At 38.9% G+C, this 25787-nt stretch overlaps 1 protein-coding gene across 1 annotated transcript in view; it reads right to left on the bottom strand.

The window, feature by feature from the left end:
• The window catches only part of LOC122790646 (collagen alpha-3(V) chain-like), a 283997-nt gene extending 259297 nt beyond the window's left edge, over nucleotides 1-24700 (bottom strand). Inside the window, exon 1 of the mRNA XM_044058170.1 lies at nucleotides 24661-24700. Coding sequence (XP_043914105.1) covers nucleotides 24661-24700 — 40 coding nt within the window. The remainder of the gene's footprint in view (nucleotides 1-24660) is intronic.
• Between the last annotated feature and the right edge of the window lie 1087 nt (nucleotides 24701-25787).

The raw sequence follows: 25787 nt of genomic DNA, 5'->3' as shown, positions 1-25787 counted from the left end.
CCAGTAAGTTCCCCTAACACTTATAGACTCCAAAATGTCATTTTAAAGGAATAGTCTACCAAAAACTGTGAAACAAATATATGTGTGTGTGTATATATATATATATATATATATATATATACAAATGATAAAAAAATATACAAATGACAAAAGAGGTTTATGCGGATGCATACCTATATACATATAAGAAACAGGTTAACATAACATATAGCAAGATTGATATTAAAGAGATGTTAGATGATGGCTATGATTAATTTGGACACCTATATAATTTTATGGATGGCCAAACCCATGATTTCATCCATATTTGGCATCCACAAAATTCATAAATGTATTTCAGATACCCCTCTAAGTCATGTAGTGGCAGCTAATGGTTCAAAAACTTTTCCACTAGCCAAGATCCTGGATGTTAAGTTAAAACAAATACGGATGGAGAAAAAAGGGATTTTAAAAGACTATTGGGATTTTTTTGAGGGGTATCACCTGGGAATTATTTAAAGCTGAGCTTTTATTTGTTACAATAGATATAGTGGATTTATTAACTGTCATACCACATGATCAGGGGATGGAATGGTTTGAGGAGGCTCTTTTACATAAGGGCAAGTTTACTGACAATGAATTCAAAGTCTGTTTGGAACTTATGGAGTTAGTATTAAAGAATAATTATATTAATTTTGAATGTGAAATTTATAAGCAAGAACGTGGGGTGGCTATGGGAGTTTGTTGCACCCAGACTTATGCTAATATCGTATTAGGAGTATGGGAATAGAAGTATATTTTAAATTCTACTTATTTATAGTACTTGAACATGCATAAGTGCTACCTGGACGATATTTGTATCTTTTGGGTAGGCACAGAAGAAAAGTTGTTGAAATTTCTGGAATACACGAATAATACCACTCATTTTTTAAAATTCACACTTCATATTTCAAAGGATTATACAAATTATCTGGATGTTTCTATTTTTAAAGTAAAATATAGTTTAAATGTAAATTCTGCCGTAAGGACACCTTTATGAATTCTTATTTATATTTTACCAATGCCCATCCTTATAATTAGAAAAAGAGTATTGTTATAGGGCAAATTATTAGGGCATCCAGAATGACTTCAGAAGAAAATGATTTTAAAGAGGGGTGTCAGAGTAAAGGGTATGTTTTAGAGAGAAAATATCCTTAAAAAATGGAGGAAGAAGTGACTGAGGAGTTAAATGGGAAAATAAATTATAGCTTTGGGCCTGCTTTGGGACAGGTGATACCAAATAGTTATAATGGGGGACATATAAATAAAAATTAAATAAATAAAAGTAAGTAAGGCAAAAATTTAGTTAATTATAAATGAGCTTTTATTATGCAATATAGGAAAGACTCTAAGGTTATAAAAGATATAATTAAGAACCAGAGGGAGTTTGCTAGCTATTCTGACTTGGATAGGATTTTTAAAGAACCACTTAGGTTTGTGTTCCAGAAGGGTTCTAATGTTAAATAATCACATTACAGGAACAATAGGGGTAATAAAATAAGTCAGAAAAGTGTAGAAACATTTAGACATGGAATTTGCTCTCAATGCCCCTTTATTGAGAGTAACAGTCCCATTTTTATTAAGAGCAGGAACAGGTATATTGAGATTAGTACACATTCAAACTGTGTGTGTGTGTGGGGGGGGGTTGTTTACATCACACTTTGTAAAATAATTTAGTTGCCTTTTATGTGGGGAAGACAGCACAGGTCGAAGAGAAGAATTTATGAGCATATGTGTGATGTGAAAAACAAGGATGACAGGAACACATTATATAAGCATATGTTACTTTGTGAACAAGCTAGCTTTTTTTGTGTTGGAAGAAATATTGCAAGACCCTTGGGGTGATCCATGGGAGACTAGTACAGAATAAAAGGAAGCTTTATGGCAATTAATTTTAGAAGCTAATAGACCCCAGGAATAAATGGCAATTTTTCCTTAGCTCCCATTTTGAAACTTAGAGAGGCTATATTACAACTGCTATTGAGAAGTGGTTATGGTTTTATCATTTCATATGTTAATATTTTTAAAATATTTTTTATTTTTTTAAATATTTTACATTACAGCATTTGTTGGTTTAGGACACTAGATGGTACTATTTTATTATGTATTCTTTCTGTTATGGGAAGATTTTGGTTAAAAGGGTTTTAATTTATACATTACATTTATATTTGCCATTTTTATTTCATCTATATTTTGGTTCATATAGTTTGGTAGGAAAGATGGCTTCTGTTACTGAATTGTGTATAGGTATGCACATATAAAGACATATTTTGTATATTTGTATATATTTTTATCATTTGTATATGCACACATTTGTTTCACGCTCTTTGGTAGACTATTCTTTTAAAGTGACATTTTAGAGTCTTTTATAATAAGTACTGGGGGAACTTATCAGGGGGTATTATAACGGGTTTAACTAATACAGTAGTTGGTTGGAGAGGATGTCCATTTGTTTGAAAAGTAAATCGGTTAATTGACTGAATTGGGTTCTTAGAATATAAATTCTGATTTTCCTGCTGTTGTCATCTGCACAGATGAAAACGCCATTCACAACTTAAAGCATTAAATGTTTTTTAGTGTGTTTTAGTTATTTTATTTGTGTAATAAAAGTTCAAAAGTTTAAGGTCATGGATCTGGTTTCTCTACAGTGCTGTAATATTTGGATTATTTGGCTTACACACTTCAGTGGTGGTGTTTCAGAACTAGCTTTCCTTCATTACGCATTTGTAGCTTGTTCTACATTTATATACTGGAATAAAAGAAGGTTAACTGTTTCAACAACTCAAACCATATGTTTTCGTAAATATATATATCATGGTAAGAGACTATAATTTAATTATATTATAAAAGAGAGAGAGAGAATTACAAAAGATGTGAAATAATTAAAGGAAATATTAAAGACAGCAGAAATTAAAATGGGGAAAGAAAGTTTCCATATGTAAGAATTAATACAAAGACAGAGAGAGACTATGTTTGCAGGTAAGTCAGAAAAAAAATCAAGGGAGGGTAAAAGCAGAATTTTCAGATAATGAGGGAATTGAACAAGAATAAGTATCAATAAAGATGCAGTTCAGCAGGGTAAGGGGGTTATGAAATTGAATAAGGTACAAGTTATTAATACATTTTTAATAAAAAGTAGTTATGGAAAGATCATGCAACTACCAGATTTATGCATGAAAGTTGGACAAGATGGTGGCTTGAACATTAGAAAAAGTGCAGAAAAGTATACAAGGAAACAAAGAAAGGTGACTAGAAAATAAAAGAAATTATAAATAGATATCAGAAGACATGACTGATAGAAGGGGATGATACGGAATTTATTACAAAAAGAGGTATATGACCAAATAAGAGATCAAAATTTATTAAAGGGAAGAAAAAAATCCTAATACAGGGTACAGTGGAAGAAGTTTCACACTTTTTTAAAGAAAAAATATGAAGAAGCAAAATATGACTTTCTAAGAAGTGAGAACCAAGAAAGTAGATATAGTTAGAAAAGAAGAAATTTAAAGAGAAGTACTGAATTTTTAGAGAAGAGAAATGGAAGAATGAGGGAAAGGAAAAATGAATGGAAAACAGGAATATCTGGACAGGAAAAAGAAGACAAAGAACAGTCAGTATAAGAACTAGAAAATATTCTTGATGTTAATTTTAAATTCTCTAATGCAATTAGATAGAATAGATTAGAAATATAGAGAGATGGAAAAAGAAAAAAAAATATTTTCCTTGAGTGGAATGAAGAATGCAGTTTAAAGAATTTGGTTTGTGAAATGTGTGGTTAAACATATCTGGAAAAAGGGGAGCAGAGAGGACTTAAAATTGGAGGCCAATCACATTAATGAATACAGATGATACATTATTACGATAATGTAAGCAAAGTTAGAATGGATATTATGCTGCGTGTGGAAAGATGGGGTATATTGTATTAAAGGAAGATGGATTAGAGAAATACTAATGATTATAAGAGAAGCATTGCATTAAAAAGAATAGGAAGATGTTAGAATAATTGGATATGATGCAATGAAAGTGCATGATAAACATTGAAAGAAATCAGTTATGGAATTTACTAGAATAATATGAGACTGTTGAACAGGTCTGAAATATAGTAAAAACAGACTATGAAAATAGTGCAGGGAGTAAAATTATGAATGGTTGGGTAAAAATTGGGAATTAAAATTCAAAGAGGAATTTGCATTAGTCATGAATGCAGTAATCATAAAAATAACTGAAGGACTGGAGATGAGAAGATATAAATAAAAAGAGCAAGTAGAAGTTCCATTAATGATGACATACAGTGATGATATATTCATAATTGCAAAAAAATATAAGATGGCTGGTGGAAGTAGTGAAAAAATAGAAGAATAGCAAGGCTATATGGGGTTAAATATTAAGACAAATTTAAAGGATATGGAGAGAAAGGGTCTATATTATATCATCGAATTCTTAAAAAAGCGAACGCTGATTGATCAACCTAATTTAAGCGAAAGCTTACAATCTCGAACTGTCAGATCAGAGATTTTTTTCCCAGGGAAAATAATCGCTGATCCAAAAACACACAACAAGCACACCAAACAAACAGAAATCCGCACACATACACCTAACATCTGATACCTAACCCTACACTAAACTATGCACACACCACTAAATACCCTCTCACCTTAACCCAAACCCTAACCCTAAGGTCCGTCACTATCGCACACTTACCTCACCCGCTCCCTAACCCTAACTCACTTAAATCTGCCCTAACCCTCATGTCCACTCAATCACACACACACCTAATCCGAGCCCTAACTCACCTAAATCACCCTAACACTCACATCCACACAATCGCACACTTACCTGAATCCGACCGGTAACTTTCCACCATAACACTGAAAATACCAAAGCAACAGAAACGGACAACTGAATTCTTTCCCTAGGAAAAAATTTGAGTTTCTGCTGCTTCGATATTTTGCAGTTTCATGAAAATAAGTTCTATCAATCAGCGTTCGCTTTTTTAAGCGTTCAAGGATATAATATAGACCTGAGAGAAAGAATTAAAGTAGTAGGAACTGATTTTATTCAAAAAGAAATATCAGGAATGACTGAGGAGTTATGATGTGTTTAAGAAGCAATGGCATATTTTGTTAGATGAAATATATAATTTATGGAAATTGTTTGAATTAAGTTTTAGAAAAAAGGTATATTCAGTTAAAACAGTAAATTTAGGTAAACCAAGTTACTTAGAATCAAAGAAATGGAAACGTTTTTGTCACAAAAGCATTTGGTATTATTTGAGGTTCAATGGTGGACCCTGTTAAAAGAGGTATCATATACAATAAAGTGGATACAGAAAATGTGTGTGTGTGTGTGTGTGTGTGTGTGTGTGTGTGTGTGTGTGTGTGTGTGTGTGTGTATATATATATATATATATATATATATATATATATATATATATACACAACACACACACATACACACACACCATCCCATTTGCAGTACCTTTTGAAAATAATGCAATATAAGAAAGAAAGAAAGGAGTTTAGCCAAAATTTTAAAAATAAAACATCTAGAAAGATGGGAAGAAATAAAAACTGGGAAGTGAATAAAGAGTAAAGAGAATGAGAAATAACAGAATTGGAAGCTAAGATCAGGGGTTGGAAAACAGAAATAAAGTAGAGTGAAAGAAAAAAATCTGGTATCGGGAAATAAAATATTTTTTATGCTGATCCTTGGAAAGATTGGATAAAAACTTAAGTATGGCAATTTTTTTGTAGAGATTAATGATTAAAACATTAACAGTAAATGGAGATGCAGTGTACAAAACTATGACTGAAAGTAACTGCATAAAATGTGATAGAAAGAGACAATAAATCAGATTTGTGGAATATCCATGGATTATTAGTTTGTGGAATAAACAGCAAGAGGTTCTCTGGTTCGATCCTCGGCTGGGGTGCCTTCTGTGCAGAGTCTGCATGTCCTCCCTGTGGTCGTGTGGGTTTCCTCTGGGTGCCCAGTTTCCTCACACACCCCAAAGACATGCTGTAGGTGGATTGGACACACTAAATTGGTGAGTGCGTGGGTGTGTGTGGGCCTTCTGTGGAAGGTTGGGTGCCGGGCTGGCAACTCAACACCGTAAAACTTCTCTGCCAATCATGAGCGGACAGGGGATCCACTGTGACGACCCCTAACCAGGAAAAGCTGAAAGAAGAAGAAGAATTAGTTTGTAGAATAAACTGAAGTATGACTTTGTAAAGTTATTTGGAGATGTTAAAATGTAAATATTATTTATAGGTAACTCAGTGAATAAGGAGTTGAAATGAATGACAAAAAATAAGTCTTTCTAGTTGCCCGCCTCTTATGTTAATCTGACCATATATCTCACTTCTCTCTACTTCCACTGGCTTATGTCAGTAATCACAAAATCATCATTTTTTAAATCCCACCCCTTCAATTATTTAAATTTATTGGCCATCCTACAGTATTTCATAGTACCAAAATACAAAAGTGACCACACCTTTCAATCCATCTTGCTGTTTTAAAAATAGTAACTCTCCACTAAACCTTAACTTTTTAAACAGGTAAAACTCAAGTTACCTACTTTCACATCTAACTTCTCTAGTGCACACTGCAGAGTGCATTCTTTTCAATCTTACCTTTAAGCATCCCTGTGACTAGCACTTTCTCCAATACCTGCTGGAAAGCACTAGGAAGCCTTAAACTCATACAAACACTGAACTCTCCCTGTTAACAAGGAGAAATTAATAGTAGGCACTAAACAGCCTATAATTGCAAAGTACCTTGCTAAGGAAACAGCTCCTATACTTTACAAAGAAAAAAAAAAGCCCCAAACCAGGCATGTCCAAGGGTCAGCTTCTGGTGATTTCTCCTGTCCACCTGGTTAATCTGGGCATACTGGGGCAATGCAGCAATTGCCTCATGTACACAGACAACCCTCTCCTCCTACCACCCAACACTACAACCTGTGAGAGATGCACTTACATAGCCAAAATGGAAGCAAAGCTCTCTCCACCCAAGATTGTGCTAAACAGTCAAGAGGAGAAGGTTAACACCCACACTACACCTCAAGCAACACATAGCCCTTCTAAATCCGCACCACCAACACCCACATACAGCAACACTAAATCCACATATGCAGAGGCCCTTAACTGTAACCTGCCCAAGCAACAAAGACCTCTGAAGCTGAAACGCAAACAAACACCAATCACAACCAATGTGTCACATAGTTCACAACACCAGTGTGCCACCCAGCAACAGCCCCTAAGGCAAGACAATGTACCTAACACTTTAGTCATAGGTGACTCTATAGTCCGGCACACTGATGTCCCTCTCACCAGGTTGAATAAGGAGAAAATTACAGTCAGCTGCCTGTCAGGTGTCAGGATCCGCCACATAATGCATGCACTCAAGTCACTCCACAACAAGTACAAATATGACTCCGTCATTGTCCATGTTGGAGTGAATGACTTGAGACGTACCTCCCTGGACTACATGAAAAGAGACATGGAAGAGCTCTCGGATCATGTGGCCCAGGCTTGTATGACCCTAGCCCTGAGTAGCATCCTGCCTTCGCCCAGAATGATACCACAATATAAGGATAAAATGATTGACTTCAACAATTGGCTAAGCTTATGGTGTCATTCAAAGGGGATCCAGTATCTGTCTGCCTGGGACGACATGATTGACAGACCACAATGCTTTGCCAGAGATGGTATGCACCTGTCGCCCCTGGGATTCAGGTTACTGGCTAAGGCTCTTGCCACCCTTATAGTGCCTTTTTTAGGCAAACTTCAAAGGACAAAACCACCACTGTAACAGGTACAAGCATGCAAAACCTGAAGGTAATGCTACTCAATGCTAGAAGTCTAAACCTCAAAATGCACTCTCTCGAGGCACTCCTAAAAATGGAGAACATCGATATCTGTGCAGTAACTGAGACCTGGTTCAAGGCTCCAGACAGCACCCCTGCAATACCAGGCTACAACTCTTACCACATTTTTCGGCCACCAAACCAGGGCCGAAACACTAAAGGTGGAGGAGTGTCAATATTCACCAAGGATATTCACACCACCAGGCTAGTTGGCCAACACAATGTGTCTGAAATTCTCCAAGTGCAACTAACACTAGGTAAGACTGCAATCCAAATTGTAGCTTGCTACAGATCCCCCACCATACCCCAAGATTCTCACTACACCTTTCTAAACGTACTGGAAAATATTAAGATAGAACCAAACACTCTAATACTGGGTGATTTTTAACTACCCTGCCATTAACTGGGAAAACTACTCATGTCCCAACACCTTTGCACAACGGTTCTTGGAATTCATAAATTCCAATGCCCTGGATCAACTAATCCATAGTCCCACCAGGGGCTCCAATATCCTAGACCTGGTCATTACCAACATGGGAAATCAATGCTCCATACCTATGGTCACCCCCTCGTTAGTCAGGTCTGACCATAAGCTAATCACCCTTAATATCCACATCCCACCCCCACCCCCCCAGTAAAGAAACCACCATAAAAAAACTTCTCCAAAGCCAACTTCATGCTACTCAAGTCAGAAGTGACAAACTTCATGACGCCCATGCAGACGGGAACTGAAAGTTCAACTGCTGAATCCTACACTAAGGTACTGTACAAGCACATCCACTCATGCATAAATCGTGCCATCCCAAATAGAACCAAAATGCTCTCATCCATAAAAAGGAAGCCAATCTGGTGGTCCCCTGCCATAAACAAACTTTACAACAAAAGGAAGAAACTTTTGCAGAAAAGAGGAAAATCGCAGGATGCAAAAAACTCCCTTACTAGCCTCAGTAAGAAACTGAGATGCCTCATAAAATCCTCCAAAGTTAGTTATGAAAATAAAATTGCCAAAGATTCCAAAGACAACCACAAAGCATTCTATAACTATGTCAAGAATCTAAATGGCAATGCTCAGATCTGCTCTGAGCTAAAACAGAATGGCATTAAATATACTGATCCGAAGGATATTGCCAATATCCTGGCAGATCGATTCAGTGCCAACTTCACCCCCCTCTCACCCCCTAAATGGCCCATCTCAATATCGGAAGATTGCCAAATTCCAGTAATAACGGCTACACAGGTACAAAACGCACTCTCCAAAGCCAAGAATGCAGCATCCATGGGACCAGATGACATCCCGGGCTGTGTACTACATGAACTACAATATGAACTGGCACCTCACCCAAGTGTCATGTTTAATCATAGCCTCACCTCAGGTTTCGTGCCCACTGAGTGGCGCAGAGCTACAGTTATCCCAATCCACAAGGGGGGATCCACCTTGGATCCCAGAAACTATCGTCCCATCAGTCTGACAAGCCTTATCTGCAAGGCCATGGAGCGTATTATCATGGAACTTATAAACAAAGACATTGGCAATCTTCAAACACTGGATCCCACCCAGTTTGGGTTTGTGAAGGGCCGATCTTGTCTCCTGAACCTGACTGACTTCTTTGAATCAGTCTCCAGAGCCATGGAGAAGGGTAAGGTGGTCCACACAGCCTATCTAGACCTTGCCAAGGCCTTTGATACCACCCCCCACTCTGGAATCATAGATAAACTTACTAAGTTGGGCATTAATCCCTATGTCACCCAATGGGTTGCTAAATGGCTTACTGATAGAACCCACACTGTATAAGTAGCCAACTCCAAATCCAGCTCCAGACAAGTGACAAGTGGAGTACCTCAGGGTTCAGTCCTGGGGCCGCTCTTGTTTGGCATCTACGTCTCTGAAGTACAGGTCAACACTAAGGGACTCTGGCTAACAAAGTTTGCAGATGACTGCAAACTGGGAGCCATTATTGAATCCCCAAATGATGTGGATACTCTACAAAAGGGCCTTACAGAAACAGATGCTTGGTGCCAGAGCCATGGGCTCAAGCTCAATGCCAAGAAATGTATTGTTATCCCCTTTGGGAAAAACATGTATCCATGAATTACCATATAGGTGGCAGTACACTAAACACAGAAAGTGTGATAAGAGACTTGGGGACACAGGTGGACAGTGGTCTCACCTTCGATAAACACATCGCCACAACAGTCAGGAAATCCTTCTATGTGGCACACCTCATCACGAAGGGCTTTTCATCCAGAAAAAAGGAAGTCATTGTCCCACTGTACTCATCCCTCATTAGACCCATTATAGAATACAACGCGCCATTTGGTATGTACCTCTCAAGACATCTGTAACAACTGGAAAGGCCTCAGAAATACCTCACTAAAAGAATCACAGGCCTAAAGCAGATGCCCTACGCTGACCGTCTTAAAAAACTCCAGCTATACTCTGTCGCATATCGTCTACTCAGAGGCGATCTCTGCTTAACATACAAGGCCATGTCAAACCGAGAGCTGTTGGACATGCTACACTTAAAGAAATCCCAATCCCTCAGAGCTACACGCTCCAGGGATCTAAACCTTGTCATCACAATAAACAAAACATGCTGGAGGGATAGGTTCCCGACCCAGAGACTCCCCAGACTCTGGAATAGATTGCCCATACATGTCAAGCAGAGTGCCTCTTTGGACCTCTTCAAGAGGAACCTTGACGATTGGATGGGAGAAAGGAAATTCACCCCAGGGATCACGTCAGTCGCCCTGCTAGACAGGGGTCCAGAAAAGTAAATAATGTGGGAAGAAATAGCCAGGGAATTGTTATGGCTAGGCTTGTATAGGCCCTAGGGCTGATAGCCTAGTACCAACCTATGAACCTATAAGTTAAGTATGTCAATTACTTTAAAAGGGTGGTAAGCAAGGACAACAACTTTTTTAATAGTGAATATTAAAAAAAACTAAGATTTTGGTTATAGTAAAATGGATGTTAGGGAAGGAGAGAAACTGTGGTAGTTTGAGAAAGCTGTTTTGTATTGTAAATATAATAAGTGACTTTCTGGATATGTGACTGACACTGGCTACCTTAAACAATGCCAAAACACACAAAAAATCAACACACTAATGAAACTTTGAAATAGCTTCTAGATGTACTTTAATGGAGAAAAAGCAGAAAAAGGTTTAACTCACTTGCAGTTGCTCTTGTAGAAAAATGTGTCCAGTTAACCACTTTATTTTTTTATTTTTTTTTTTTTGGTATTCGATCTTTAGGCAGAGATATGAATGGTCTCTAACCATCAGTGGAAATAGGAGTAACCATTTAGTTAGATGGATGGACTGCAGGTCCAAGTGAGGCTTGCTAGATCATTGAGTCAACAGGCTCTGAAGGCTTCAGATTTAGGGGCTTCTCCAGAAGAGGAAACCATAGAAGATAGAGCCAGACTTGTTGAAATCAGTATGGTGCTATCAGAACGACTGAATTTGCTTAGCTTGTCTTTTTGAATAAACTTGTGGATCACAGGAGATGGAAGGAAATTGCATTGGAGTAATGGAGGCATTTTGCAAGAATCCATCTCTGTAATTAAATAAATTGATGCATCTGGCATTAGTCAAGTATGCAAATGGTCAAAGCAGGAGTTTTCCTTATGAAGGAAGTGCTTGCTTCTCTGATAAAATGAGAGTCCAGTCAAGATGCATCAAAAGACAACAAATGGGTCTTTTTGCAAAATAAATGTTTTCTCTCTCTGAATTTGGTTTAGAATCAGAAAGTAATTGATGGAGATTGTTTAGAAGCCATGAAGTATAGGAATGTACTAAGAAGGTAGGAATGTTTTTCTCTTTCTCTGCTTGTTCACATACCAGGGCAATTACCATGTTGTTGGGATGAATGGTTATTACAACCTGGAGAAGACAGTCCCAAAATGCCTGTAGTGCAATTAGGACCACCATCATTCCAAAAACAGTGTCCTCCATTTGTGACTATATTCCTCACACTATCTGCCTTGATAATGACCTCCCTCCTGTCTTAAAACAAAGACACATATGTTGACTGGCACAACTTGGGTAGGAATCAGAAAATCCCTTCCGAGTTCATGTATGTGGAATAAACGCAAGTCAGATCCACTGATACATTGGATAAAGTCCTGGCTAGTAAAAAGGTGACCCAATTTTGTTTAGTGGCTCGGGCACCTGGAGTTATTGGGTGGAGAACAAGGAATGATTTGCTGCTCACCTTTATCACGGAGAAGGAATAGGAATTATGTGCTAATGGAGTAGGCCATCATTCCAAAGCACGGGAGGAGATCAAGGCTTGAAAATACTGTCAAACTGAGTGAGTAGGAGGACCTAGGAGGACCCAGAAGGCATCATCAACCTAGGGGCCAGGATGGCATTACCCTCAAATGCCACATCTGATTACCCACACAGCCTCATCAATGAATGTCAGGTCACTTAAGTGGGTAAGGGTCCACCTGTGTAACCACTCTTTACTAGCAGTAGTGATGGCTTCAAAGACTACCAGAATGGGACCCAGAGTGGCTAAACAACCAGTTGACTTGCGAGTAGTGCCTGTAGATAAGATGGATGGAAGTTAGGAGGAAGTCATGCTGCAGTGCAGCATCCTGAAAAACACAAGTACAACACACAGGAAAGGAAGAAACCTCTGCAGGCTGACTCCATCACTATAAAAGAATCCTGCAACATATGCATATTTTTTTCTTGTAGAGCTGCAGAATCTGACAGCTGGCACCACTGAAAATTCAAAGTTTAATGTAACACACTCAAATGGCATCTGGCATTGGGAACCATATAAATAGTAAATAGCATAAGTCCCAAAACCTTGATATAAACAGACAGAGATGTTTATTTGTGCTAGTAGGAGTTGAGTCTGTCTATTCTGAAGAGGAAGGATTTTGTTCAAAGGAAAAAATGCAAGCCAGGATAGATTTCCAGCATGCATATGATGAGTGTAAGTTTCTGATTGGGCCCCAGCCTGGACTTCAAGGTATTGAATCAAATCTAAAGGAATGGAACAGACTGAGAAGAAATCTTCCACATCAAGATTAGACCATACATCATTGGAGTGGCAAGGAGACAATCATCTAGACAAGAAAACATGCCGGAACAGCAAGGAGCCACTTGTCTGGATACAAAAAATACCTTGACCCTTGCAATCTTTCAGTCATTGCTGGATGTTTTTTTTTTCTTTTGTGTGTGTGTGTGTGTGTGTGTGTGTGTGTGTGTGTGTGTGTGTGTGTGTGTGTGTTTATAAATGATTTTTCTGTTACTAGTCTCCTTTGTTGTTTATGTGGAAGTTAAGAAAAAGAAAAAACCTGCTAGAACATATGGGTCCTATTAGCAAAGAATACATGTCCCTTGAGAGGATAAACTCATACCTACACTCCAATGTGGAATTACAACAGTAGCTAGCACTTCCACAAATAAAGCAAATTCCTCTCAAGTGACACTAAACAGAATCTGTCAATTTGTGTAATTCCTGACATTTATTTACTTGCCATTTTTTTTACTAGGAAAGTCTGACTGGGTCATGAGATACCAATTTTCAGCAGAGGCCTGGGCAGAAAAGCTCCAGATACATACGGTTAATAGAATAAAAAACTAGACAGACATAAGAAGTTGCAACATTCAAGCACAAATATGAAAACACATTAATTTGTCAGAATGAGAAATTAACAGACATAATGAAGTCATAACATTCAAGCACAAAGTTTGAATAACTTGCACATTAGTTTGTCAGAATAAAAACTCAGACATAATGAAGTCATAGTGTTCAAGCATAAATTATATGGAAAGCCTGCTAATAGGAAGATTCAGCATTATTTACATAACAGATTATTATCATTAGATTATTAATATTCTAGAGGTCATGAAATATGGTAACAGATTATACTGGTAAAGGCATAGGATACTGCGAGTAAAGAAGGGTAGCATCTGACAGAGTGGATAGCAGGAATAGATGTGGAAAAGGTACGAGTGTAATCTCAGGGGGATATGTGCAGTGGAAGGGAGCAGGAGGGTAAGTTAGTAGTGGGGATACAGAAAGCAGATGTAGAAAAAAGGTATAAGAGTACCTCAGCCTGGGATCATACAGGAGCAAATTCAAACTTTGTTGAAGTATTCTTTTATAGAGGTTTTGAAGGAGTGCAGGTTAGTAGTAGAAGAAAGGTTTAGGCCTGGGGTTTTGTTAGGTGTATACATTGTAAGGAGGGGAATGTCTTCAGATCCGAGATGTTTATTTGGGATATAAAAGTTAATTAATGGGCTAAGAGCAGTAAAGCTAGTGGGTTGTGGATGATTTTGTCACTTCACTGTTACTAACACCACGTAAAATATAAACTCTTTTTTATTTCTGACAATAAAGAACGGTTAATCTAAAAAAAATAAATAATAAATAAATAAATAAATAATCCATGCTTGTACTATACAGAATTTGAAAAATTGTTGTATTGGTCTGTCACTCCTCTAATCTATGCCTACCTGCAATTTATTCTGATTTTTTTCTGATTCTCTATAGAATTGTATAATCTATGTCTCACTATCCTACGATCTTGTAATATAACTGATTTCTTTAGTGAACATATAGGTTTCTTGTTTGTATAAAACCTGTTATCTTCTACATCATCCTACTGCATTGTCAAACCTAAACAATTGTTTGTTAAATGGTATGCATTACCTGGAGCTTTTCTCCCCGGGCCTTCAAAGAAAAGTGTCCCCGTAATCAAATGCAAAATAAAAAAAATAAATAAATAGTATCAGTTTTGATAGTTAAAGGAAGGGAGTTTCATAGTTTTGCCACACAGGAGGAGTAAAGGCTTAGCCCTGGGGTTTTGTTAGGTTTTATAAGTTGTGAGGAGAGGTTTGTCTTCAGATCCGAGATGTTTATTTGAGACACAAATGTTGATTAATGGGCTAAGAGCAGTAAAGCAAGTGGGTTGTGGCTGATTTTTTTACACAATAGTAAGTTGCATGTATTGGAGGTAGAGGAGGTGTTCAAGCCATCTTAGGGAATGTAGGGCTTTACAGTGATTAATTATAAGGGGGTTGTGTTTATGGCAAATTTGACAATTTTGTTATAGCAGCTTTCTAGTTTTTTTTCTTGGCGAGGTCTGTAAGTTGATTTGAGGTGACATATAACAGTGAAGGCAAGAGGTAGGTTTTGGCCAGGGTAATTTTGGTATCTTCTTTGAGGTAGTTTTTATTCCTGTATAGCATGCATAGTTTTTGGTGAGATTTTTTTTTAAATACTGTTTTGTATGTGTAGGTCAAACCTGAAATTATTGTCAATTGTGACACCTAATAGTTTGATATGCTGAACCAATTCAATTTCAGTATTGCTGGCTGAAAGGATCTTGAAGTTTGTTTTGTTGGAGCTATGGGGATTTGTGGGTGAAGAGGAGTTCTGTTTTTTGGGGGTTCAGTAGAAGTTCAACATTGGAGAGTCATGTTTCTATGGAAGAGAAAGCTTGTTGTATTATGTGTTGTAGGTGAGTTAATGTGTCAGATACACAAATGATAGTGGTGTCATCTGCATATCAGATTAGAGTGCCTTCACAGAAGGATGTATGCAACTTACTGATGATGACATTGAATAGTAATGGGTCAAGGATGGATCCATGAGGTACACCTGTAGGGGTGATGTGATATAGGGAGATGCAGCCCTGCCATTTTACTGCTTGCTGAAAGTTTTTTAAGGAGTTTGGGGTGAGATACCACAATCAAATACAAATCTAAAAATACTGCAGATACTAGTCTGCCAATGTCATGGGCTTTGCTGACAGAGTGTATGAAAGATAATAAATCTGTTGAGGTACTGTGTGCAGGTCTAAAGCCATGTTGAGTTTGGGAAAGTAGGTTGTTGTGTGCAAGATGCAGAAGTTGTAGATGTACACATTTTTCTTGAATCTTAGAAAGGGGGGACACGACTGCAATAGAATGAAAGTTTGTGACGGTAGTGGAGTTGTCTCCCTTAAAGGGATAATGTGTAATCTTTTCTATAGGTTAGGGATATGTGATTCAGCTATGGCTCTATTAAGATGTTAACAGGGGATGCTACTGCCTCTGTGGCAAGCTTTAGGTATTCTGATTGTAGGTTGTCTTCTGAAGATGAGCAAGGTTTCAATTTTTTAATAGTTTTTTATTCAAGATAAAGGGATGGGCTGAAAAGTAAACTGGAGGTTATTCTTTACTCTGTATACCCATCTCAGCTGTCAGAGGAATCATGAATAGTTTAGTTTTTGGTTATGAGTTTCTACTCCTGTCCTACCCTCAGGTCAATTTATAACTGACAGCAATCACTTTATAACCAGAACAAAGCAATTAAAGAGATGCAAGTAAAACAGATTTTCTGTCATTTCCTGAGGCTAAATACTTGGCATATGCAGTATAATCTACTGGCCCAGCAAAAGGAGAAAGTGGCCAACTTATTAAAGCCACAAATTAACCAGACTGACTAGAAAAGTCCAAGGCAAAAATGGAAGCTTGAAAAAATACAGTAAAAACACAAACTTGAGTTTAATGAAGTGCTTTTCATCCAGTTACTTACATGAACTTCTTCAGATACAATGATTCAAACATTCTTCCCTTTTTAAATACCCCTCCTTTGTATGTCATGTGATAATTGCACACAGTGCCTTAAAGGAACCTTTGTTAAAATCATAAGTTAAAAACATTGGTTATATTTCCAGATTAAATATTTATATTTCAAATTCTTTAATTTTAACAAACAATAAATAGAAAATTCAAAAAGAGAATACATATCATTCAGCCCTGGAATAGTGCATGCATTCAAATCCCAATTGATCCAAGAGGAGGACCTTTAACAGTAATTCTGGAACAGCTAGAATTACTATGGCAAGTCCATTTGAATGCATACACTATTCCAGGGCTAAATGATATGTATTCTATTTGCTTGTTAAAATTAAAGAATTTTAAAAGATAAATATTTAACCATGTAACATAACCAATGCTTTTAACTTATGGTTTTAACTAAGGCTCATTTAAGGCACTGTGTGCAATTATCACATGACATACAAAGGTGGGGTATTTAAAAAGGGAAGAATGTTTGAATCATTGTATCTGAAGAAGTTCATGTAACTTAACTGGATGAAAAACGCTTCATTAAACTCAAGTTTTGTGTTTTTACTGTATTTTTTCGAGTTTCCGTTTTTGCCTTGGACTTTTTTGTTTTCTAAAGTGGCCAACTTAGTAAGGGGTCCTGCTATTTCACAAAGCAGGCATGTATTTAACTGATTAAAGTTAATATGCAGCAAGGTTCTAGATGTTAAATAAGCTTGTATGAAACAATGCCAAAAGTCTCAGTAACCTTGTAGGTATAGGGCTTTGTGACGGAGCTCCTACAATATTAGGGTCAGATGTAGTGACTTGGGGAAAACCATTACCATTCCATGGAAAAAATACTGTCTGGCAATCTCTTCACATAATATACTCCAGTGTCTAAAGTGAACTTTGACAGGCCTATATAAATCACTATCTTCACTCAGAAACAAGCTTATCCTCCAAATATTCCATTACTTTCAACCCATTCAGGCTGCCCTTAGAGAATATATATTTTCTCTATAAACATTTTTGCTATCCTGTTTTTAAGTATAGCATTATTTTATTGTTCTGTGTGATTACAGAAATATCTGCCTAAAGCTTTACCAGAGACCAAACAAGCCATGCTGTCAGGGTTGCATTTGTCCACTCCCCAAGCAAGCAAATGACAGAAATGAATTTGACTAATTAGCAGGATCTTTGTGCTGTGAGCCCATGCTGAAATCCAAAATCAATCCATTCTGTTTATGGAAACTTGTGAGACTAGACGTCGGGACTAACTGCACTGCTTTTTTTTTTCTAGCAGTGTCAGACTTACTAGTCTGTATGTAGATTAATTACTCCTAGCATCACCTTTTATAAATACAAATTTCAAATGACTACTTCTCCATCCCTACAGCTCATTACCATCCCTTCACAAACATACCTTTTGAAAATTTCTGTCTGATGTTCAGCTACTGTTCCAACAGCTCTCTTGAGTTACTTGACTAGGACCCCATCACAACCCTGGACATTGTACCTTTCTCATTGTCAAGTTTACAGTATTCGACAATGTATTCATAATTCCTCTGACAGCTGAAATGGGTATACAGAGTAAAAAATAACCTCCAAGAAAGACACATAACAAAGGTACAACCACAAATTCTCCTAAGAGCTTTAACAAAATTAAAAGCTGTTCCTTCCATTGTAGGGCTGGGCAGGCATGGAATGCACTTCCATACTTGGAATATGAGAGGCCAGAGGTATGGCATCCTTTAAAAAAGGACTTGATAACTGGCTGGGAGGGTAGGGTGCAAGCTCTCTGAGGGCATAATCTTAAGGCCATAAGTTTGTATTTTATAAACACTGAAACATTTATCTTCCTGTGACCTTGTGATCTATTTTTCTAAATCATACTGTGATAGAAACATGGGGTTGGGCTCTTCCATTTATACACATAAATGCACACATACTGTATATGTGCATTGAAATGTAGGATACATATACAATACAAACAAATATAGCAATGCAACAAGATAAAAAACTAAAACAAGATACCAAAATACTGAAACAAAAGGCCACCTAATTTTGCTGTAGGTTTTTAAGTTTTCCTGAAAACATCAGGATTTATTTAAAATGCCTAGCTGGCCACCTAATTCAGTTTACCAAAACTGTGACCTCAATTTTCCTACAGAGTAATGTTTTGCATTTCATACTCGACAAGTGCACCTTTTGTGGAAATGTTAAAAGTAAATACCTGTTCTTGAAAATGTCTACTTTTTTGTGAGGTGCGCAGTTAAAACAAATATATGAGGGTTTTTCCTTCATTTAGCTCTCTGTAAGAGCAGCAATAACAATTCAGCTCCAACAGCCACCTGTTAACACACGTGAAAAAGCACAGGGTACTAGTTTAATTTACTTTGCTTTCCTATTAACAGCTATGCATTAATGTGCTAACTTAAGATCAAAAGAGACTGAGCTCATGAAGTCAGTTTCCCCTAAGTCAGCATTTTTTTATTTAATTATTTAATGAGGTATGCTATGAAACTATGCCAAAACTGTGAACAACAACAACTAGAACTGTGGAAGTGCAGTCTGACAGTAATATAGGATTAAACTCACAAAATGTTTCACTTTTGGAATGAATTTGCCACTAAATACCTTTACTGGCAGAGGCAGGGGTGCAAAACTATTAACTGACATAAGAAAAGTTGTTAAAGACTTAAAGTTTACATTAAGTACTGCTTTAAAGAATTTAAAATGTCAAAAAATCTCTCCCATTTGGCAGCAGTGCAGAGGTACTATCGTACAAAAGCCTAACCCTCTGGGATTTAATGATGCACAGATCCTATAAATCTCCTAAATGATGGTGCAGTGGTTTATTATCTGCCTCTTGGCTTGAGGTTCCACACGACATAACCTCTGATCATGGCCTGTATAGAATCTGCAGACAGTTTGTATATGTTTGTTTTCCATGGGTGGTTCTTTCCCACAAAACAAACAGGCTGGCTGGTTTGCTACAAAAAATACACTGTCCTTGTGTTCAGTCATATGTAGAGAGGGTCTGGAAAGAACATTTTTGCTTATTTGCTCAGCAAATAAATATATTTATACTGAATCCTACAAATCTCAACAACAGATCCATCTCAAATCCTGTTTAACCATTCTAACAGCATCTCTAAATCAAAGATGTAGTTGATTGTTCCCTAAGCCTGTATTCAGTGCTCGTCTCTGGCAGCTTCTGAACAAAGCAGGCATAACAGTTGCACTGTGTGATAAGAGGGACCAGAACAAAAATGCATTAAATGACGAGGATATTAATAGACCACAACAATAATATATGTCCAGTGTTAGAAAAGCTATGCACTTTATCATAAATTACTTGTTTTGTTGGGTTTAGATTTCTTTAAATTCTCTATAATAAATTAAGTAAAAGTACTTCACAAAAGAAGTTTGCAATGAAGAGTCCCATTTTACTTTGGACAAAAAAAACAAAACCTGCATACTTCATTGTAATCTATATAATGAATTACTTAGGACTAATCAATAAGTGGAGTCTGCAAGTGTTCCCTGCACTTGTGTGGGTTTCCTCCAGCTGCTCCACTTTCTTCCCACATTCCAAACACATGCAGTAGGTGGACTGGGCATTCTAAACTGGCCCTAGGTGTCAGTGTGTGCATGTGAGTGTGTGGTGCACCTTCTGAAGAGGGTTGGGCATCTGGCTAGCAACCCAGCCCCATAAAACCCGTACCTGCTAACTGAAACAAGTGCTGAACAGCGCTCGTTGCCCGATGTTCTGTATGCATGGGAGAAATCCAGGACCCAGGAAGGTATCAATAAGTAAAAGCACAAATATATGCTCCATGATTCCCATAAAAATGGCGTAGTTAGTCACTATCCTGTCATTCTCCAATAAAGCAATGGGCAAGAAAAATTATAGAAATACGATGGCCTATTCATTGATCCCATCTTATCCTTCAATACCTGCAATCAGTCCTTAAAACATGCACTCAAACAGTGCTACTATTATGTCTGTATTCTGTACACTGTGAAGAGTACCAATCTACTTCTCGATTTTAATCCCTGCTTCCCAAGCAATATTACTGAGGAACATTGCTCTACATAGCTAGGGTCTCAAGAATCTTGGTAGGCCAAAACACTACAGGTGGTGTCTTACGTAATACACAAGCATGAAAAAAGCTGTCAAACACTGTCTGGGTCTAGAAAAAATGTACATACATGTGATAGTGAAGTGGAGGTCAGTGTGACCTGCACTAGAATTGATCGAGTGTAGCACTCCCACCAGTTGATAAACACAGCTAAAACAGGTACCATAAAATTTACATTTGTATTTTCCTGTGACTGAATCTGTCTATATAAACACAGATACATACTACCAAGAAAATAAGAAGTTATGTACTTACCACAACATTCCATGTGTGTTTTCCATCTCAACCTTTCTTTTTAATGAAGGGTCGGATCCAATGTGTTGGATCCATCTTGGCTTTTACAAAAGCTTAAGGACTTTAGCAAAGCTCGTGGGCCTCCTTCCCTACCCATAATACAGTTCCCTAACTTCCTCAGATCTTGTTTGCATCTCCAGAAATTATAAGGGGAGCAATAAATATTAGAAAAAGATATACAGTAGTAAGTGTTATCGAGGGTTGAGGTTTTGCATTTCTGAGGCTATGTAAATGCAATATCCAATGTCCACTCAGTCTCCCAGGAGATCTGGAAGTGGGGCATGGAGGGTGGGTTGTGAGAATAAAGGTCAAGATGGACAACACACATGGAACATTATGGTAAGTACTTAATTTCTGTGTGTGTTGTCAATCTCGCCTTTATTCTCACTGATGGGATTACATCCCAAGCAACCTAATTCCTGGGTGGCTCATGGAGAATATTCCACAGAATCATAGAACCAAAGGAACCTCTAACTCCTGGAGGCCAAATCCACTTTGCAATGAGTAATAAAGGTATGTGGTTTTGCCCATGTGGCTGCAGCGCAGATATCGTCCCAGGGTAACTTTGCTTGATAGGCTGCAGATGTAGCTACCAATCTGGTGGAGTGTACTTTAAAAGGAAAGGGAAGAGACACATTTTTAGAGGTGTATATGTTGGGTATACAAAAGGTGAGCAATCTACATAAGGTAATCTTTGACACTGGCTGACCTTTTCTTGTCTTGGAGTAGGACACGAAAAGTTGGTATGATTTTCTAAACTCCGAAGTTCTGTGCAAGTAAAAATGTAATTGTCTATGTATGTCTAGAAGATGCAACAAGTATTTGCCTTTGTTCTGGTAGTTAGGGAAGAACACTGGCAGCTCAATAGATTGATTTAGGTAATTTTCTAACACAACCTTTGGAAGAAATGAGAGGTTAGTGCATAAAGAAACTCTGTCCTTATGGAAAAGCAGGTAAGGGGGCTTTGTGGACAAGGCTTGCAATTCTGAGACTCTTCTGGCTGAGGCGAGTCAAACAGGGAACAAGTTATGTTTGTTAAACTGAAATTTGGTCCGATGCAGGAGCTGGATTCTTGTATGGGGGGTCTAATCATCATTGTTCTTTCAAAAAGGCTTTAGAGAGTGTGTGGCATGAAACTAGAACCATTTTCTCCCACATAATAGTTTAAGATTGCTGCTAGCTGAACTCTAATAGTAGAAGATGCCACAACTTCATGAAAGAGTTTCACTAAAAATTCCAGGATCGAATGCATAAGGGCAGAAAAAGGGTCTACTATTTGGTTATCATTTGCCCATATTACGAACCTGTTCTATTTATTCTTGTATAATCGTCATGTAGAGGTGTTATTGGAAGACACTATATATGTTTTACAGGGGAAGAAAGAAAAGGAAACCTGGAAATCAAGGGAACTGGAGCAGCCAAGCTGTTAGCTTGAGGTTTTGAAGGTTGGGATGACCCATTCCCAAATGATGTCAGCAGATCCGGAGCCAGGTCAGAATCCATGGTTCGTCCAGAAGATGAGGCTGTAGGAAGGGAAACCAGATCTGACGAGGCCAATAGGGGGCAATCAGGATTATTGTGGTCTCCAACAGACTGGCTTTCTGAAAAAAAACTTGAGAATCAAAGGAATCGGAGGGAAACCATACAGGAGTCCTGGAGGCCAATCATGAACAACTGCATCCCATGGTGACTCCCCCATAGGAGGGGTCAGGGTAACATAGTTTCTGCATTTGGTACTGGTGGGTGAAGCAAAAAGTTTCCAGCAAGGCTGGCCCGATTTTCAGAAAATCTTTTCTGCTACATTTTGATTGAGGGACCACTCATGAGTCCATAATACTGCCCTGCTCAGTTTGTCTACAATCACGCTGGATTTCCCCATGATGTGCGTTGGAATCAGAAAATGGTTGGAGGATGTTGCCCATGCAATCAGAAAATGGTTGGAGGATGTTGCTCATTGCCAAACCCTTAGAGCTTCTCGATAAATGGGTAAGGTCTGGTTCCTCCTTGTTTGTTCATGTACCAGACTACGGACATATTGTCTGACTGAATTGTTATTGTTCCTAGAGGGAGAGTGTTCTGAAATGCTTACAACACCAACAGCACTGCCCTCATCTCTAGGATGTTTATGTGCAGGTGAGCCTTGTGTTCCTGCTAGGTGCCTTGGACTGTCTTTCCCAGATAATGCCCCCCCACCACCCTATGTAGGAAACATCCATGGTCACTGTGGCCTGGGGCAGAGAAGGGATGAAGGAACGGCCTTGTGAAACTGAGGGAGAGTGAATCTACCACTCTAGATCCTTTTTGCAACATTTGGTAATGAGGATCTTATGTGACACTGGTAAATCCAGAATTGACCAGTGTGTGTAAAGTAACCACTGAAGTATCCTCATATGTAGGCGAGCTAGAGGACTAAGTATGATAGAGGCTGCCATTTTCCCAAGAACTTGTAGCACTTGTTTTGCACTGGCTCCAGATTTCTTGATTAGCATGTTCACATGTAAGCGAAGATCATGTACTCTGTTGTGAGGGAGTCTGTTACCGTGATTGTATCTATCGCTGCTCCTATAAAATGTAAATTTTGAGACGGCGCTAAAGCAGATTTGTTGTTATTTATGGTAATGCCTAGAGAGGAGCAAAGCTGAAGCATACAGTCTCTGGCTTATAGCAGGCGATGCCTGGTCAGGGAGGTTATGAGCCAGTCACCCAGATATGGAAACAATCCTCTGAATCTCAAGTGAGCCGTCAACACTCAGATGGCTATAGTGAGGCTATAGGGCAGAGCTCAAAACTGGAAGGGACTGGCTCCTACCTGGAAGCACAAGAACTTTCTGGATCGCCTTTCCATTCGAATGTAATAGTACACATTCTGAAGGTCTATAGAGCACATCCAATTGTCTTTTGCCAGGAATGGAAGTATTGACTACAGCGTTACCATCTGGAACTTGGTTTGCTTCACTGATTTGTTTAGTTTGCTGAGATCCAATATCTGTCTCCAGTCCCCTGTTTTCTTTGGAACTAAAAAGAATCTTGAGTAAGTTCCGGATCCTTTCTGGTCTATGGGGACTTCTTGGATGACAGATTTGTTTAAGAGAATGGGGCAAGTGAAGGGAATGATATGTCCTCCTGGATATTATGTCCTGCACCCATTTGTCATTGGTTATGTTTTGCCAGGAGTCGAGATGCAGTGACAATCCCCCCCCCCCCCAACTCCCTCCAGAGGCAAGCAGTCGGGGACTCCTTCAGGAGCACTGAAAAGGTCTGCCCCTGGGGGAACTTCCACCCTGTGTGTCTTGGTAAGACCTCTGAGATGGTCTGGTGGGTGTGGAAAAAAGCACTCCAATGGCAGACAATGTCTTAGTCTCCTGTTCACACAGAGTTAGTGTTTCCCTTACCTTGGGCCCAAAGAGAGATGAGCCATCAAAGGAAGCATGAACAAATTAACATTAAATGGCTCCACAAAATTGCAAAGGCACATCCAGGCCTGCCTCCTAATGGAGTTGGCTGAACCTGCCACCCTGCTTGCTCTATTTGCTGCATATGAAATGAGTCTCATGGATGAGTTGACTATGGAGTTAAGGGTAGCGAGCTGAGTGTTGACCTTATCTACTGCCACAGCAGCTACAGCTCCTTGGAGGAGTCTGATGGTTCTTTTAGCAGATCCTTTTGAAGTCTGGTGAAATGAGTGAGACAGTTCAGCGACTGTAACAAAAGCTGCTGATGAGAAGACCCACTTCCCATTCCTATCCATGGTCCTGGAATCCTTATTGGGACGATGGATACAGGAACTGGTCTCAAAGTTCCTTTTTGTGGCAGCTGCCATAATCATGCCATTTACTGCTACACTTTTGGTAAGGAAGGTTTGGTCCTTAGGGGCTGTAGTGTACTTGTTTGGCCTCCTAGGAGTGTATTCTATGGAGTCTGGGGTCTCCCAGGCCTACCAAGAGATTAACTGAATAAGTTCTTAGGAAGGCAGTGTCACCCAAGAGGTTTAACAGCGAGATTCGAAGGCCTTCAGGTATACCAACTCCTCAGCCGAAGGGGAGGAGGACTGACAATCACCTCTGTTTCAGACCCTTCTGCTTCATCGAGGTCAGTATCCGAAGTGACCGACTCCTCTGGGAAATCCAGATGCTTCCGCTTGCAAGATCTCTTCCGAGGAACTTCCGCAATGGGATATTCTGGGGAAGTTTCAGAAAAGAAGGGATTCCCCTGGGGAACATCCGGAGGCCTTGGATCCCTGCGGTCTTGCAGATGGAGATGATGAGGTAAAGACACCTGCATCGTTGATGGTGGAAGCTCCAAAGGAGGCTGTGCCGGAGACTGAGGAGCAGTCATCACCCTCCTCATAACTTTGAAGGCAGACTGTCCCTGCTCTGAGGAACACTCCAGGCCCAACACAGATGTTGGGACTGAAATAGCCCTCAGCGCAGGAGAAGGAAGCTCCAAAGAATAGGTGAGATCCAAAACCACTTGTGCTGAGGCCCCGAGAGACTGAGTCAGATCCAAGGAGATTCCAACCGGCTCCAAGAACCTGACTGGTGAGTGTCAGATATCAGTGGTCTCCTGTACCGACTGGGCAGAGACGCTTGGGGTGGACATTGGGTCTGATAAATTAAGATTTCCAGGACCAGATACAGACACCAGCTTGATGTTGGAGTCTCTCAGATCTGATACAAAAGGACAGATCAGAGGAGGAGTAGGCACCACAGGGGAAGGATGAGTCTGATCAAACACCTTTGGGTTCAGATCCAAAACAAGCTTGGCCAAGGCAGGTATCTTGAGAAGCCTCTGCAACACCCTATCCACATCTGAGAGGCTCCTAGAAGATTTTGTGGATGTTGGGGATCTGGACCTGGTAAGAAAGGGTGATGGGAGCCAGGACATAATAAGTTCCAAGGATGGAGATC

The sequence above is a fragment of the Protopterus annectens genome, chromosome 16.part0, assembly GCF_019279795.1.
Source record: "Protopterus annectens isolate FY-2018-M chromosome 16.part0, PAN1.0, whole genome shotgun sequence".
Lineage (NCBI taxonomy): Eukaryota > Metazoa > Chordata > Ceratodontiformes > Protopteridae > Protopterus > Protopterus annectens.
Note: the sequence above shows the minus strand (reverse complement) of the source record. Positions and strands in the feature narration are given on the sequence as shown.